General features: G+C 27.1%; 3 protein-coding genes across 3 annotated transcripts in view; all 3 read left to right on the top strand.

The window, feature by feature from the left end:
- The window catches only part of LOC111618258 (major facilitator superfamily domain-containing protein 6-like), a 10,669-nt gene extending 5,334 nt beyond the window's left edge, over window positions 1-5,335 (top strand). The window contains exons 5-8 of the mRNA XM_023359750.1: window positions 2,593-2,754; window positions 2,826-3,098; window positions 4,236-4,330; window positions 4,423-5,335. Coding sequence (XP_023215518.1) covers window positions 2,593-2,754; window positions 2,826-3,098; window positions 4,236-4,330; window positions 4,423-4,536 — 644 coding nt within the window. The 3' untranslated portion in view covers window positions 4,537-5,335. The remainder of the gene's footprint in view (window positions 1-2,592; window positions 2,755-2,825; window positions 3,099-4,235; window positions 4,331-4,422) is intronic.
- Window positions 5,336-7,349: 2,014 nt separating this feature from the next.
- Window positions 7,350-11,737, top strand: LOC111618433 (major facilitator superfamily domain-containing protein 6-like). The gene is made up of 3 exons (XM_023359979.1): window positions 7,350-7,373; window positions 11,087-11,279; window positions 11,351-11,737. Exons 1-3 carry the CDS (start codon window positions 7,350-7,352, stop codon window positions 11,644-11,646), a joined length of 513 nt encoding a protein of 170 aa, XP_023215747.1. The 3' UTR covers window positions 11,647-11,737.
- A 2,190-nt stretch (window positions 11,738-13,927) lies between these two features.
- Window positions 13,928-15,837, top strand: LOC111618266 (major facilitator superfamily domain-containing protein 6-like). Its single transcript, XM_023359764.1, has 3 exons — window positions 13,928-15,275; window positions 15,348-15,617; window positions 15,688-15,837. The coding sequence occupies exons 1-3, from the start codon at window positions 13,992-13,994 to the stop codon at window positions 15,820-15,822; spliced, it is 1,689 nt and encodes a 562-aa protein (XP_023215532.1). The 5' UTR covers window positions 13,928-13,991; the 3' UTR covers window positions 15,823-15,837.
- Window positions 15,838-17,392: the final 1,555 nt, after the last annotated feature.

The following is a 17,392-nucleotide window of genomic DNA, read 5'->3' as shown; positions in this document are numbered from 1 at the left end:
TTATGAGAAAATAATGGCATAAAATTCCCATTATTAACACGTTAATAACTTGTATTTTATATTCAAATGTTTCTTATTTTTGATTTTTATATAATTAATTAAGACCAATAAAATATTTTTGGTCTAGTAATTACATTTATTTAAGTATCATTTAAAGTCTTAACATTTACGTAACTCTGATTGGTCGAAGTTTTTAAATTTCAAATCTCTAACCAATCAGAATAAAAAAAATGAATTTATTTTTTACTTCTGTAATATAAGTAATTAACCTGGAAAATTTTTAATGAATAATCACAATAATTTAAAGGAATATTCTAATTATTATTTTTTAACTTTGAAATAGGATGTATAGAGAAGACTTTTATATAGATGTAATTGTATTTTTACTCCTTTGTTTTATATAAATATATATATTTTTTAATAAAATTTCGAATCGGATAGATCATTTATTTCCATTATATTTCGATCAATAAACGAAATATCTATACTTAAACATGATCTAAACTGGCTTAAATTTTAATCTCTATACTCTGCTAACCTGCTTACGTTCTTTTCTATTATATTTTTCTTTTCGGAATTTATTTTAATGCGTAAAAATCCCAACTCAAATCAATTTTTCTCTAACAAAAGATAACTTTCTACATTCTCGAAATTTATATATGCCTTACTTAATCTGCTTATCGAGTTTTAATCCAGTTTCAACATTCAATATCGATTTTTATAATTTATTTCCAAAAGAATATAAATTTAAATATATTTTTTTAAAATTTTATATCCTTAAAATGATAAATTTTTAACTAAATATTTATATATATATTTTTTACAATTTTTAATTTTCTAAAATCTAAATGATAAATTAATATTCTTCTATTTATTGGTCTGTTAATTAAGCATAAAGTTATGGATATTTAAACGTTAAATGTTTTTCTTAACGCTGATTGGTTAGATTTTTAAATTTTAAAATATATAACCAATCAGCGAGCGTAGAAAATTTAAATTTTATCTGTTCTATAAAAATGACTCGGAAGCAACTTTTTTAAGATTTATTTTAATTAAAATTTAATCATTTTTTTAAAGTAAATTGTTTAATAAACTTTATATCTTTTTACATAAAAGCCATTAATTAAAATTTAATGAGATCATTTGTGGTTTGCTAGAATAATTTTAAATTTTAAATTAGTAAACAATGCATAATCATAAAGTTTTTGGAGCGTATTTGCTGAAACATTTTGCTACTTCTTATGAGAAAATAATGGCATGGTTAAGGATAAAGATTTCCTCCCCCAAAAGCTTTTGTTACAGTTTTTGTTTATCAATCGTTATTCAAGCAAGACGAATAGACGGTGCGTGACTTATTCATTCTTTGAGTAGTCATGACAAAACTATTGATTGTATCGAACATAATGATCTTCACATTTCATTGAGCAATAAATGATAAAAGAAAGAAAGAAAATACTCCCCATTTTACTTTGTTGAATATAAGAGGGAAATTATGACGATCGGTCAAAAAATTACTCCAAGATTTTTACATTTTTGTACTCGGGGAACCTTAAAAAGACCAGAAAAGCCAAAAAAATTTTATGTTTTTTTCTATATGTATGAATGTTATTGTATGTGTGTGTGCGTATGGACAGGTGCACGATTTTGTTTGTCTATTTTAAAGCTTGATAACTCCGGTGCCTTTTATCGAAAATTTCTGAAATTTTACATTGAAGTTTGTGTATTCCAGAGAAATGTTTCTAGAAATTTTCAAGAAAATACCATTATTGGTTCGGGAGACATGGTCTCACCCCCATTCCCTTAATACCGACGTGAAGACTTAAAGGTAATGGTAGCCTTTATTAGGGATGAAAACAGATAAAGAATTGCCAGGAAAGTCCAGCAACAATGATGCAATGTTACCTCGTTTATATGATTATTTCCCTATAACACGAGGAACATTAGGCTATACGTAACAATGAAAAATAAATATATTTATCCTTTCCTAATTCTATTCCTAATTATTCAGTTTTTTATAATGAAAATAAATAAAATTTTAATAACATAGAATTACTTTTAACCTTTTTTTATTTCTTGGATCTATCGATTTTTCTGGAGGTGAAAACCTTTTTAGCTTTCGTTTCGTCTCATATAAAAAGATTAGATTAAAGATTAAAAAAGTAAATAAAGATTAATGGGAAAAAATATCTTCAATATTCTGAAATTCAATCAATATATTTCGAGTAGTCCTGCCTTTATTATTATTGTTTTCTTTTTTAATTGTAGAATCGCGTGATTATAATTTTACATACAATCTTTAGCGTGTTTGTTGGTCTGTAACGTAACAATTTCTAACACAATATACCTTTTAATGATGTTTTCTAAATCAAAATGAAATTGGATTTAGAAAATTAGGTGATTCTTTAAGTATTTTACTACTAACTCAATGCGTGTAGTGTTGTAAAATCAATTGTATACTTCATTTTTCTACCTACTTAACTCAATTTTTGAGTTAATAAAACTTGTCAACGGTAAATTTAGTTTTGTAAAATATAATTTAATTTAATTAACATGTTTATTAGGTAGATAATTATAAAGTTGTTAATGATACAGGTATCACACACGCCGCTGTTTGGGCCGCTTGTTGTTCCTACATCACTCAAGCCACCCCGTCCAAATTGAGATCCTCTGCCCAAGGAGTTCTACAGGGTATACATCATGGACTTGGAAAAGGGTGTGGAGCTATCATCGGCGGTCTTTTCGTTAATAGTTTTGGTTGGTTTTCCTTTTCATTCCATACAATTGCGATCGATATTAGTAAAAAATTTATTGTTCCACCCTTACAGGAACACGCGTGACGTTTCGTGGATACGGATTCGCATGTCTTATCGTATTATTTCTCTTTATTTTAATTAATTATTACCGGCGCGATAAGGGTTTTACTTCGTTTCAAGACGAGCACGAACCAGATACCATCCTAGAGGAAACTAGTCATCTGGCTCCTCATGGTGTACCCGCTAATCCAATGGCAAAATCATTATCCAGGCAGAATATGCAGGAAAAAAGCCAGGATATTTATGAATATCAGAGCACAGGAAATAGTCTCTCAGTACCTGGAGGTAATACTCTTTTAACCTTTTAGTGAAACTAATTGATTTTTAATTATAAATACTAAAGTATCTTGCAAGTTTCCTTTTTCTTCTTCTTTTTATAACGTAGCACTTAACATTAAATAATCACTTCTTATGACAATAAATTGCTATTTAAACTTAAATTTATACATTTTTAAAAAAAAATTTATATTCTGTAGATAAATTTCAGTAAAAGTAAATATTATTTCGTTAATGTTAAGTATCACAAAGAACAGACTCATTATCATTAACATAAATTATGATTATACAATGAAAACTTGTATGACAAATTAATTAAAAACATAAAGATGTAAATGCCATTTTAAGCACCATTTTCTTTACAAATGATAAAATGGATAAAAATAAAATCTCATTTATCAAATAAACTACGTTCATTTCAACTATTTAAGCCATGGTAATGAAATTAAATTCTTCATTAGCATCTCTCACTTAAACTCATCATTAACTTTGTAGTAATTAGATGCCATGTTCTAAGTTTCTTTATCTTTCTAAACAAATAAATAAATTAATTAATTAATTAAATTTTTATTGATTTATTGTCACACGAATATTCTATTAGCTTCTTTAAAGGGATAAAAATTTATATAACCGTGCAGTTTTTTTTTATGTATTTAAATTTTATTTTATAAATAGGATATTTTTCTAAATTATGTAATCAAGATATTTTGAGAACTTCCTCAGTTTGACTGATAATATCAAGTATAAGATGACATGCAATATGTCAAAACTTGGATAAGATGACAGGAAAAATCCTCTACTTTACTTCTAAGCTCTAGATTAAGAAGGAGGAGAATGTTCATCTATATAACATGAGAAAATGTTTTTTTTTATTATTATTATTCATATACAATAATTAATGCATAATAAATTATAATATTTAAACATTATTCAGATATATAAAAAAATTGTTTAACTTAAATTTAAAGTTTAAAAAATAACGTTTCCAGCACGAATTTCTTTTCATCATTTGTTTAAATTTACAAAAATAAATTTTTATTTCTCCTCTTTCCTATTGATTTTTTTTAATAAAAATTCTTTTATTTTCTTTTAAAAATATACATTTTTTTAAATTTTATTTTAACATTAAAATTTTGTTTTCTGTAGGTACTACATCAGCTCCTGCACCCACAAACAATGGAGGACAAGCAGGTAATCCATTTTTGGATTCTCAATATCACATAGTAAATCAAAATTATCAGGTAAGTAGCAAATTCTTACGTTAAATTATGTTCACAATTTCTTATATTACTTATAAAATAGAGAATTTTTATTATTATTATTATTATCTCAGAATTTACCTGAACAGGATACGCAATATGTAGTGACTTCAGTACCTCAACCGGATACACAACCCTACACTCCTCAACCTGATAACAGAAGAAATCAAACTGGTTACGATTGGTAGTTAAATTTAACTTATTTAAACATTAATTTGTATTTTAAAAAGAAAAAAAAATAATGTTTTTAATTAAGAAATAAGTTATATTCGTTGTTAAACGTGTAGACTTCATTGTGTTTATATGTAAATTCGAACCATTAATTTTAGTATATGCGAGCTTAAAAAAAAACTTTAGAATTTAGTAAATCTGTGGGCAAACTAATGTAATTTTGCTAAGAAGTAATGCTAAATATTCTATTTAGCACGAAAGAATTACGTATAATTATCTACAATCGTCATTAATCCAGGAGGAATGCATTAATCCGGTTAGATAATTTAAATTAAAAAAATAATAAAAATAAAGCAATTTTAGTAAATAATTTATGAGAAATATAATAAAATGGATGTTTTTTATTCTATAGAAGAACGGAAAATATATATATTATCACGTCTTACATCTGCAATTCCATTGGGAATCCTTATAAGTAATGATTTCATTAAGTACTGTTAGTGCTTCGCAAAAATAGTTTGCCTACCTCACTCCAGCACATTACACGTGCCTGATTTTTTTTTTCTTTCTTTTTATAATTTACTACTAGAATATATAAAAGAACATTCTATATATATACATATATTCATAAAAAGTGCCATTTACACTAGCTTTAGCCACTATTATTTTTTATATATCGAGCATTTTATAATAGCAAATTTCTATAGTAAACTTGAAGATGCCTTCAATTTGCGCACCTTGCACACATTTCTCTAACATAAAAACGTGTTAAAAATAATTAAATATAAATTAATTAAAGGAAAAAAAGAAAAAAAACATTAAAATATTATTAAATTCTTTTCTGTTGCTTCCATTTGTAAATATATTTTCCTCTCATTCTTGTTGATATTTATGAAAGTATTATTAAAAAATCATCAAAGTAAAGTATATTATACTGTATATACTTCAGAAGTATTACTTTAAATATATGTTTTAAAGCTAAGTAACTTAAGCTAACAAAAGGTTGGACCTAAATATTTAAGGTGCCAAGTATAAGAGAATTAGGTCCTTCTCTAATCTTCTATAGAGCAAAACATATCACAAATTAAATATTTTTGAACAATTAGTAGCTTTCTCGATAATAATATAAATATATTTAAGCCCGGATTCATGGTAAATTTAATTTCTTATAAACCATAATTAATGGTTCAGTATTTAGAAGCACAGAAGGAGGAATTTTTCGACTTCATCATACGCTATAAACTGTTGATGTGGCACATGGATAACTCACAAAATGATTGTATATTATTATTATTAAATATTTTTCCTCCAAAAGTACAGAAAATATTTAAAAAGTGACAAGTGAACGAGTAATTATTCTTGAAAAAAGGAATATAAAAACACTTCTTCATATCTGTGTAATCCAATTATTGTATAAGCTAATGTAGTTGTATAAAGGTATAAAATCATAATTAAATTATTGCTCATATATTAAAGTGTACAGTGAATTTTTATATACGTATATATATATATATATATATATATAATCCTTTCCCTTTCAATTTACAAAATTATATAAGAATTTTATTCAGAAAATGTTGTTGGAATTAAGTAATAAAAATTTTATGTTTCAACTCATATTTTATAGTTATTTTTTTCCCCTCATAGATAATACCGTATATATACGTAGAAAATAATAAATAAAGTTTTAAAATACCACAAAATAAAACGATAAACATGTATTTTAACACGATTCATATTTTACAAAACCTAAAAATAAATAAATAAATAAATACATTTAAAAAATTTCTGTTCATCTTAGAAGTAAAGTACATAAATTTCTTTGATATCAAATCTTGTTTTGACAGTAAAGAATGTGTTTATATAGAAGATACGAAAGAAAATTTCCATTCTTTTATATAAAAAGAAGAGAAATTTATATACTTTTTCGTCCTCGTTTCGTTATTTAAACCTGAAAAAAAATTCTGAATAAATTATTTAGTTTATCTTTAATAGTATTTAATTTGATTTTTACTTCAAGAAAAAAAATATACATTTACATAAAAATTATTTTAATTTTTTAACTATTTTAATGACATTTTATTCGTTTAAAGCTTATAGTCGAACCTCCAATAACGGATACCTCTAAACGGCGACCATTTCTTCAGGTATTCTTTATAAAATGAATACATAGTAACCCCCAAACGACGGTCAAGTTTTGTGTTTCCGTTGTTCAGAGGTTTGAATGTAATACTAAAACCTGTGTAAACCGGACACGCACTGTATCGAACATCTTTTTCCGTTTTGAACAGGTTCTACTGTATATATTTTTTAAACTAAAACTAATTAAGCAATTGATAGTGTTTCATTACATTAAACAGATTAAAGAGCATTTTCGTTAATATCTTAATTAAATTTATTCCTAAATTTAAATAATTTAATTTAATTTTTTTGTTATAAAATCGATTAATTGTGCTCATTCATAATAATAATTCCCTGATCTACAATAGCACGCTTATCTTGAAACATTAATTTAAAAAATCTTGTTTATTTATTTATTTATAAAATTTTAATTAAATTAATTAATTAAAATTAAAAAAACAATTAAATTATAATGAGCGAGATACAAAATAAGTTTTTATGTTAAATTTTTTTATTAGATTTATAAATTTTACTGGCATCTTTCTGTCTGTCTGTCCTTCCTTATTATCGAGAATGGAGTTAGGTAGATAAACGTTGAGGGCAGATATGGAAATCTTAAGGGCAGGTGGCCCGAATTAACTATATAGAAATTCAAATATTATTTCAATTCAAATATATTCTCCTGAACGGTGTTACTTAGATGACCAGCATGACTATATTGTTAACAGGAAAAGTATCATTTACAGGGGCACGCCACTACTAAAATTGAGAGCATTGATATCACAATGCTCTCAATTTTGCTCGTTACTTATTACGTTTCTTAAATTTGCTGTTGTTTATGTTCTTCATCATTATCTTCACCCATGTCCTGTATGAGGCCTCCATTCTATTAAGCCTCTGGGGGTATCTGGGTTCGAATTCGGACGGGTCGTTAAATTCCCAGGAATGGTTAATTTGGATATGTTGGACCCCATCCCTTACCATCCGGCTGCCCCATTGTGGGCCTGGCTGAAACCATAATAGGCCTACTAAAAGAGGCCCTCTTAGGGCAGAAAAAAATTTAAAAAAAAAAAACTCAAATTAATAGTGGCTTGCCCCTGTAAATCATACTTTTCCTTTAACAATAAAGTCGTGCCTGTCATCTATCGAACAGAAGTTATGAATTGAAATAACACAACTTTCGGTTTATATCGTAAGTGTATCTATAGTTAATTTGATATAGTTAATCGGGGTCTCCTGCCCTTAAGGTTTCCATATCTGGTCTCGTCTTTCATCTATCTAACTGTTTTTGAGATTAAGGAAAGATGGATGGATGGACAAACTGACAGATTGACAACAGTGGGACTTTATAGGTTAAANTATATATATATAAAAACAATTTTAATTTTAACCATGAAAAGAAATTATCTACAGACTTGCTGTGTGGTATAAGTCAAGACCTTAATGCGGTACAACGTCTATATTTGGGATTGGCATTTGGCCAGATTCGGTAAAAACCGAGAATTCTCTACATTTGTCACGTTACTGTACGATGGAGTTTGTTTGTACAGTATATTTTTTACCGTTTCTAGTGAATTTTGACAGTTTATCCATCCACTAGAGAGATTTTCTTCATCCAGTTATACTACTGTGCCACTGTAGTAATAAATTTTAAATGCAATTTCTCCTAGTTTTGTAAATTGAATTATTATTTTTACTACATTTTTTTTACTTATATATATATAGGCTATATAAAATCTCTTTTCACTTTACTCCGCCCGAAATTTAATACTGTGAATATTCTCACCTGGGCATTTATAAAGGATAAGAATAAATACAAATGTAGGGTATAAATTACTGTGGACAAAAAAGTAAATTGAAGAAATTACTCCACCCTCCTCCGCCCATAGTATAAACAAGTAAAAATTTATCATCTTGTATCTTATTAAGCGAGACATTGGTATTGATGTCTTTGAATAGAACAAATGATTTGGAAACTTTCCAAGAGTAATGCCGTTGTATTGATGATACTAGCCATCTACTTCGATTTTTCTCTTTTCTTTAATAATAACCCAATGAAAATATAATGTTATAAATTGATTGAGTGTAAAGAATACGATATCATTGGCTTATGGATATAAACACGATCTCTTCTACATTCGAATAACTTTGTAATATGTTGTAAGGTTATGAAATTTGTAGCAGGACATGAACATTTTCAAAATTGTAAGATCAATGACAGTGCTTTATCATGTATACACTTTAAGTATACATACAACTGTTGTTTTTCTACCATTTTGTTTTATATAAATATATATATTTTTTAATAAAATTTCGAATCGGATAGATCATTTATTTCCATTATATTTCGATCAATAAACGAAATATCTATACTTAAACATGATCTAAACTGGCTTAAATTTTAATCTCTATACTCTGCTAACCTGCTTACGTTCTTTTCTATTATATTTTTCTTTTCGGAATTTATTTTAATGCGTAAAAATCCCAACTCAAATCAATTTTTCTCTAACAAAAGATAACTTTCTACATTCTCGAAATTTATATATGCCTTACTTAATCTGCTTATCGAGTTTTAATCCAGTTTCAACATTCAATATCGATTTTTATAATTTATTTCCAAAAGAATATAAATTTAAATATATTTTTTTAAAATTTTATATCCTTAAAATGATAAATTTTTAACTAAATATTTATATATATATTTTTTACAATTTTTAATTTTCTAAAATCTAAATGATAAATTAATATTCTTCTATTTATTGGTCTGTTAATTAAGCATAAAGTTATGGATATTTAAACGTTAAATGTTTTTCTTAACGCTGATTGGTTAGATTTTTAAATTTTAAAATATATAACCAATCAGCGAGCGTAGAAAATTTAAATTTTATCTGTTCTATAAAAATGACTCGGAAGCAACTTTTTTAAGATTTATTTTAATTAAAATTTAATCATTTTTTTAAAGTAAATTGTTTAATAAACTTTATATCTTTTTACATAAAAGCCATTAATTAAAATTTAATGAGATCATTTGTGGTTTGCTAGAATAATTTTAAATTTTAAATTAGTAAACAATGCATAATCATAAAGTTTTTGGAGCGTATTTGCTGAAACATTTTGCTACTTCTTATGAGAAAATAATGGCATGGTTAAGGATAAAGATTTCCTCCCCCAAAAGCTTTTGTTACAGTTTTTGTTTATCAATCGTTATTCAAGCAAGACGAATAGACGGTGCGTGACTTATTCATTCTTTGAGTAGTCATGACAAAACTATTGATTGTATCGAACATAATGATCTTCACATTTCATTGAGCAATAAATGATAAAAGAAAGAAAGAAAATACTCCCCATTTTACTTTGTTGAATATAAGAGGGAAATTATGACGATCGGTCAAAAAATTACTCCAAGATTTTTACATTTTTGTACTCGGGGAACCTTAAAAAGACCAGAAAAGCCAAAAAAATTTTATGTTTTTTTCTATATGTATGAATGTTATTGTATGTGTGTGTGCGTATGGACAGGTGCACGATTTTGTTTGTCTATTTTAAAGCTTGATAACTCCGGTGCCTTTTATCGAAAATTTCTGAAATTTTACATTGAAGTTTGTGTATTCCAGAGAAATGTTTCTAGAAATTTTCAAGAAAATACCATTATTGGTTCGGGAGACATGGTCTCACCCCCATTCCCTTAATACCGACGTGAAGACTTAAAGGTAATGGTAGCCTTTATTAGGGATGAAAACAGATAAAGAATTGCCAGGAAAGTCCAGCAACAATGATGCAATGTTACCTCGTTTATATGATTATTTCCCTATAACACGAGGAACATTAGGCTATACGTAACAATGAAAAATAAATATATTTATCCTTTCCTAATTCTATTCCTAATTATTCAGTTTTTTATAATGAAAATAAATAAAATTTTAATAACATAGAATTACTTTTAACCTTTTTTTATTTCTTGGATCTATCGATTTTTCTGGAGGTGAAAACCTTTTTAGCTTTCGTTTCGTCTCATATAAAAAGATTAGATTAAAGATTAAAAAAGTAAATAAAGATTAATGGGAAAAAATATCTTCAATATTCTGAAATTCAATCAATATATTTCGAGTAGTCCTGCCTTTATTATTATTGTTTTCTTTTTTAATTGTAGAATCGCGTGATTATAATTTTACATACAATCTTTAGCGTGTTTGTTGGTCTGTAACGTAACAATTTCTAACACAATATACCTTTTAATGATGTTTTCTAAATCAAAATGAAATTGGATTTAGAAAATTAGGTGATTCTTTAAGTATTTTACTACTAACTCAATGCGTGTAGTGTTGTAAAATCAATTGTATACTTCATTTTTCTACCTACTTAACTCAATTTTTGAGTTAATAAAACTTGTCAACGGTAAATTTAGTTTTGTAAAATATAATTTAATTTAATTAACATGTTTATTAGGTAGATAATTATAAAGTTGTTAATGATACAGGTATCACACACGCCGCTGTTTGGGCCGCTTGTTGTTCCTACATCACTCAAGCCACCCCGTCCAAATTGAGATCCTCTGCCCAAGGAGTTCTACAGGGTATACATCATGGACTTGGAAAAGGGTGTGGAGCTATCATCGGCGGTCTTTTCGTTAATAGTTTTGGTTGGTTTTCCTTTTCATTCCATACAATTGCGATCGATATTAGTAAAAAATTTATTGTTCCACCCTTACAGGAACACGCGTGACGTTTCGTGGATACGGATTCGCATGTCTTATCGTATTATTTCTCTTTATTTTAATTAATTATTACCGGCGCGATAAGGGTTTTACTTCGTTTCAAGACGAGCACGAACCAGATACCATCCTAGAGGAAACTAGTCATCTGGCTCCTCATGGTGTACCCGCTAATCCAATGGCAAAATCATTATCCAGGCAGAATATGCAGGAAAAAAGCCAGGATATTTATGAATATCAGAGCACAGGAAATAGTCTCTCAGTACCTGGAGGTAATACTCTTTTAACCTTTTAGTGAAACTAATTGATTTTTAATTATAAATACTAAAGTATCTTGCAAGTTTCCTTTTTCTTCTTCTTTTTATAACGTAGCACTTAACATTAAATAATCACTTCTTATGACAATAAATTGCTATTTAAACTTAAATTTATACATTTTTAAAAAAAAATTTATATTCTGTAGATAAATTTCAGTAAAAGTAAATATTATTTCGTTAATGTTAAGTATCACAAAGAACAGACTCATTATCATTAACATAAATTATGATTATACAATGAAAACTTGTATGACAAATTAATTAAAAACATAAAGATGTAAATGCCATTTTAAGCACCATTTTCTTTACAAATGATAAAATGGATAAAAATAAAATCTCATTTATCAAATAAACTACGTTCATTTCAACTATTTAAGCCATGGTAATGAAATTAAATTCTTCATTAGCATCTCTCACTTAAACTCATCATTAACTTTGTAGTAATTAGATGCCATGTTCTAAGTTTCTTTATCTTTCTAAACAAATAAATAAATTAATTAATTAATTAAATTTTTATTGATTTATTGTCACACGAATATTCTATTAGCTTCTTTAAAGGGATAAAAATTTATATAACCGTGCAGTTTTTTTTTATGTATTTAAATTTTATTTTATAAATAGGATATTTTTCTAAATTATGTAATCAAGATATTTTGAGAACTTCCTCAGTTTGACTGATAATATCAAGTATAAGATGACATGCAATATGTCAAAACTTGGATAAGATGACAGGAAAAATCCTCTACTTTACTTCTAAGCTCTAGATTAAGAAGGAGGAGAATGTTCATCTATATAACATGAGAAAATGTTTTTTTTTATTATTATTATTCANACTCACAAAATGATTGTATATTATTATTATTAAATATTTTTCCTCCAAAAGTACAGAAAATATTTAAAAAGTGACAAGTGAACGAGTAATTATTCTTGAAAAAAGGAATATAAAAACACTTCTTCATATCTGTGTAATCCAATTATTGTATAAGCTAATGTAGTTGTATAAAGGTATAAAATCATAATTAAATTATTGCTCATATATTAAAGTGTACAGTGAATTTTTATATACGTATATATATATATATATATATATATAATCCTTTCCCTTTCAATTTACAAAATTATATAAGAATTTTATTCAGAAAATGTTGTTGGAATTAAGTAATAAAAATTTTATGTTTCAACTCATATTTTATAGTTATTTTTTTCCCCTCATAGATAATACCGTATATATACGTAGAAAATAATAAATAAAGTTTTAAAATACCACAAAATAAAACGATAAACATGTATTTTAACACGATTCATATTTTACAAAACCTAAAAATAAATAAATAAATAAATACATTTAAAAAATTTCTGTTCATCTTAGAAGTAAAGTACATAAATTTCTTTGATATCAAATCTTGTTTTGACAGTAAAGAATGTGTTTATATAGAAGATACGAAAGAAAATTTCCATTCTTTTATATAAAAAGAAGAGAAATTTATATACTTTTTCGTCCTCGTTTCGTTATTTAAACCTGAAAAAAAATTCTGAATAAATTATTTAGTTTATCTTTAATAGTATTTAATTTGATTTTTACTTCAAGAAAAAAAATATACATTTACATAAAAATTATTTTAATTTTTTAACTATTTTAATGACATTTTATTCGTTTAAAGCTTATAGTCGAACCTCCAATAACGGATACCTCTAAACGGCGACCATTTCTTCAGGTATTCTTTATAAAATGAATACATAGTAACCCCCAAACGACGGTCAAGTTTTGTGTTTCCGTTGTTCAGAGGTTTGAATGTAATACTAAAACCTGTGTAAACCGGACACGCACTGTATCGAACATCTTTTTCCGTTTTGAACAGGTTCTACTGTATATATTTTTTAAACTAAAACTAATTAAGCAATTGATAGTGTTTCATTACATTAAACAGATTAAAGAGCATTTTCGTTAATATCTTAATTAAATTTATTCCTAAATTTAAATAATTTAATTTAATTTTTTTGTTATAAAATCGATTAATTGTGCTCATTCATAATAATAATTCCCTGATCTACAATATTTGTATTTTAAAAAGAAAAAAAAATAATGTTTTTAATTAAGAAATAAGTTATATTCGTTGTTAAACGTGTAGACTTCATTGTGTTTATATGTAAATTCGAACCATTAATTTTAGTATATGCGAGCTTAAAAAAAAACTTTAGAATTTAGTAAATCTGTGGGCAAACTAATGTAATTTTGCTAAGAAGTAATGCTAAATATTGAGAATATTTCAAGATAAAAATCTAATTTATTAAGGAAGGAAGTTTTGAGTGTCATAGAAGAAAGATGGATCAAAGTGAAATGAAGAACGAACAGGAAGATGATGATAAGCAACCAAATACTTATCATCAAGAAAGAAATTTAAATGAGGATAAGAAACAATTTACAGGGAAAGGAGACGTCATCGATAATCTATTGACTGCAGTCAATCAAGATTTATTAGTGTCTAAACTGTTTTATTTCTTCTTCTTTTCTGCTTTCGGTTCTCTGTTTCCCCTTTTGGGTGTTTACTTTAAGCAATTAGGAATGAATCCCGAACAGAGCGGTATGTTAATTGGTTTCCGTCCTTTTGTAGAATTTCTCAGCGCTCCTCTATGGGGAAATGTTGCTGATAGGTTTCGTAAAGGTAAGACAATGTTACTCTTTTCCTTAGGCTGTTGGATTATTTTCACTCTGGCACTTAATTTTATCCAACCGCCCGCTTCTTCTTGCATGATGTCTAATGCTACACATAATGTTTATTACGAACCCGATGCTGAAAGGGATAAAAGAAGCATTGAAACATACAATGACTTATCAAATGTTTCCCTTCCAATTTTGTACGAAACTGAAAACGAAATAGATAAAAAATATGATCTAAATAGTAAAGATACTGTCGTACAAAATGGCAGCACTTACCAAATTCCATACGATCCCGAAGAAGAAAGAAATAAAAGAAACGTTGATGCTCAAATAAATATTCATAACAAACCTATAGATTTGTTAATCAGATATAAAAGAGTTGTGCGTGAGGCAAATGATCAACTTCCGGTACGTTTTGTAGTAGGGAAATCACCCCAAACTGTAGATTATACATCAAATGCTAACACTGATAAAGACAATTCGTACGTATCGCCACCTTTCAGCTCCATGGTATACAAGAGAGAAGATGTTCAAGAGGTGTTCTTCTTGCTCCTCCTCTTAATTGTACTCGGAGAATTTTTTAGTGCACCAGCAATTACATTAGCTGATTCTGCTACTTTATGTTTTTTGGGTGAAAATATAGATAATTATGGAAAACAAAGAATGTTCGGTTCATTAGGATGGGGATTAGCCATGTTTTTTGTTGGTATAGCCTTGGATCAATCTAAAGTGTTTCCATATCATCCATGCGAACCTCATGGACGTGAAAGGAACTATACTATTTGCTTCGCCACTTTTTCTGTGTTAATGGGCTGTGCCTTTATCTCTGCAACACAATTTCGATTTGATTACGAATCTGTAGAAGAAAATATACCCATGGGTGCTGTTAAAACCCAGATAGCAACAAACGAACCCATTAAAACTGAAGATGGAACAGCTCCAGCTAAAGTAAGACATCATTAAGTTTCAATGGAAAGTATTTACTTCGTGGTTTTAATTATTAAATTTTATTTCGTGTAGAGTGAAGTATTCGCTCAAACAACTCAGCATTTATCAGAATGGTTAGATGTTCTTCGCACTTTTGCAACAATACGTTACGCAGCTTTTCTATACGTAACATGGTTTATGGGTTTCGGAATTGGATTAGTTTTCACTTTTCTCTTTTGGCATCTTCAAGATTTAGGTGGTACACCTACACTTTTCGGTGTGGCATCCGTTATAAACCACGTATCCGAAATTTTCGCCTATTTTTTTAGTTTTAAATTCATAAAACAAATAGGACACACAAAGGTAATTTTTATACGTTATAAAAGTTGTTTATAATTTTAAAAAATTTATTTTCTAATATTTTTTTTCTCAGGTTCTATGCATTGGACTTTTCGGTAATATCTGCAGATTTCTTTACATTTCGTGGTTAACAGATCCGTGGTGGGTTCTACCATTTGAATTTATACAAGGTATAAACTGTAATAAATTTAAATTATTCAAAATTTAATAAAATTCTGCGGTATTTAATTATTGAAAATACTTTTTTATAATTCACAATTTAATCCTTTCAATGGTTTTTCATGCATTACTTTTTCTCCATGGAGTAACATAATTGGATAGAATCTGTCGTATCATCGATATTTTAACCAATCGTGTGTAGCCTCTTAAGATTTAAACAGAAATATAATTAAAAGAAAAAAACATTCAAATCAAATTAATGTTTTAAAAAAATCGTTTTTATACGAGTTCTAGGATTGGTTAAAGTATAAGAGAGAAGGCTCCATTGTGTGTGACCTTTACAGCTGTCCTAGTTTCCATAGCTATGAAAACTGTCACCTCACTAGAATCGAAGACGAAGTTGAAACCCTTGTTCCTACTTTTTTTTTCATTCGTTTTTCTTTACTTGAAGCATGGATCCATGATATATTTCGTTGTTACATATAGCTACACCATTGGGAAATCAGTACGCAAACATTAAGTGTCGTTAACGAAATTACCAGCAGTAAAACTATATTCTCAAATACGGCAATTTGTCAACATTAAGTTTACGTGTCTAATTTACAATTAAGTAAATCATTTCGTATGCAATTCGCATTAAAAACCCCCCCGTGATTTTTAAAAAATTTTTGTAAATAAAACAATATAAACTATGATAAATTTAAGTAATATTGACACTCTTATTTCCGTGCTTTGAATAATTCATTAAATATTTCTTTATTAATTGAAATTGCATTATTGCTCTACTAGTGTCGAAGCCGATAATTTACCACTGCATGAATATTAATATCCTACCAACAAGAGGTTCATAGTTAAGTACATTTATTATCCATAACGAGAATTTATTCCATGTGGAAAATTTATATTAAAAAATATAAAAATAAAAATTCTTCAAAAGATCGTTAATGGTAGTCGCTATTGGATGATGTGGTAAAAATCATCATCGATTTTTTTTTAAAAAAAAGAGTAAAATCGATAATTGTATAAATTTTTTAAATATTCAAGAATATTTTCGGTTTTTATTCTATAAAATATTAGATTTTTTTTATTATTATTTATTACAATACCAATTGTTACTACAGCAGTAATTGAGGAAAAAGGTAATTTTCATGTATAATGGGAAAAATGATTGAAGAGGAAATTAGAAATGGTCAATTGAGATAAGTTTTGTTGAAGATGAAGTTCTTTATTTTTATCATTTATCTGTAGTTTATTTTATTTTTTTCCTTTTATATCGCTGCATAAGATAATGGAGTAGGACTTGAATATTGATTTACTCTTTTCGCTCTGTTGGTACCTAGAAGGCCTTTTTTTTCAGGCCAATCGTGGGTTAAAATTGGCCTGATTGGTAGTAAGAGTCTAACATATACAAATAAAAACACTGAAAATTTCGTTATGTTTTTGCCCCCTCCTGGGCCTTTGAATATTGATGACATCTCATCTTTAATTTCTAATTTTTATTCCTCATTTTCCTTATTTTAATTTAAATTTTTATTATGAAAAAGTATTATAAACAAAATTTTATATTAAAAATTTGATATAATTTAAGAATTTTTATTATTATTGTTATTTTTTTTAAA

This window comes from Centruroides sculpturatus, unplaced genomic scaffold (genome assembly GCF_000671375.1).
Source record: "Centruroides sculpturatus isolate CEXI.00-Female unplaced genomic scaffold, Cexi_2.0 scaffold69, whole genome shotgun sequence".
Classification (NCBI taxonomy): Eukaryota; Metazoa; Arthropoda; class Arachnida; order Scorpiones; family Buthidae; genus Centruroides; species Centruroides sculpturatus.
This window is presented reverse-complemented; position numbering and strand designations above follow the sequence as displayed.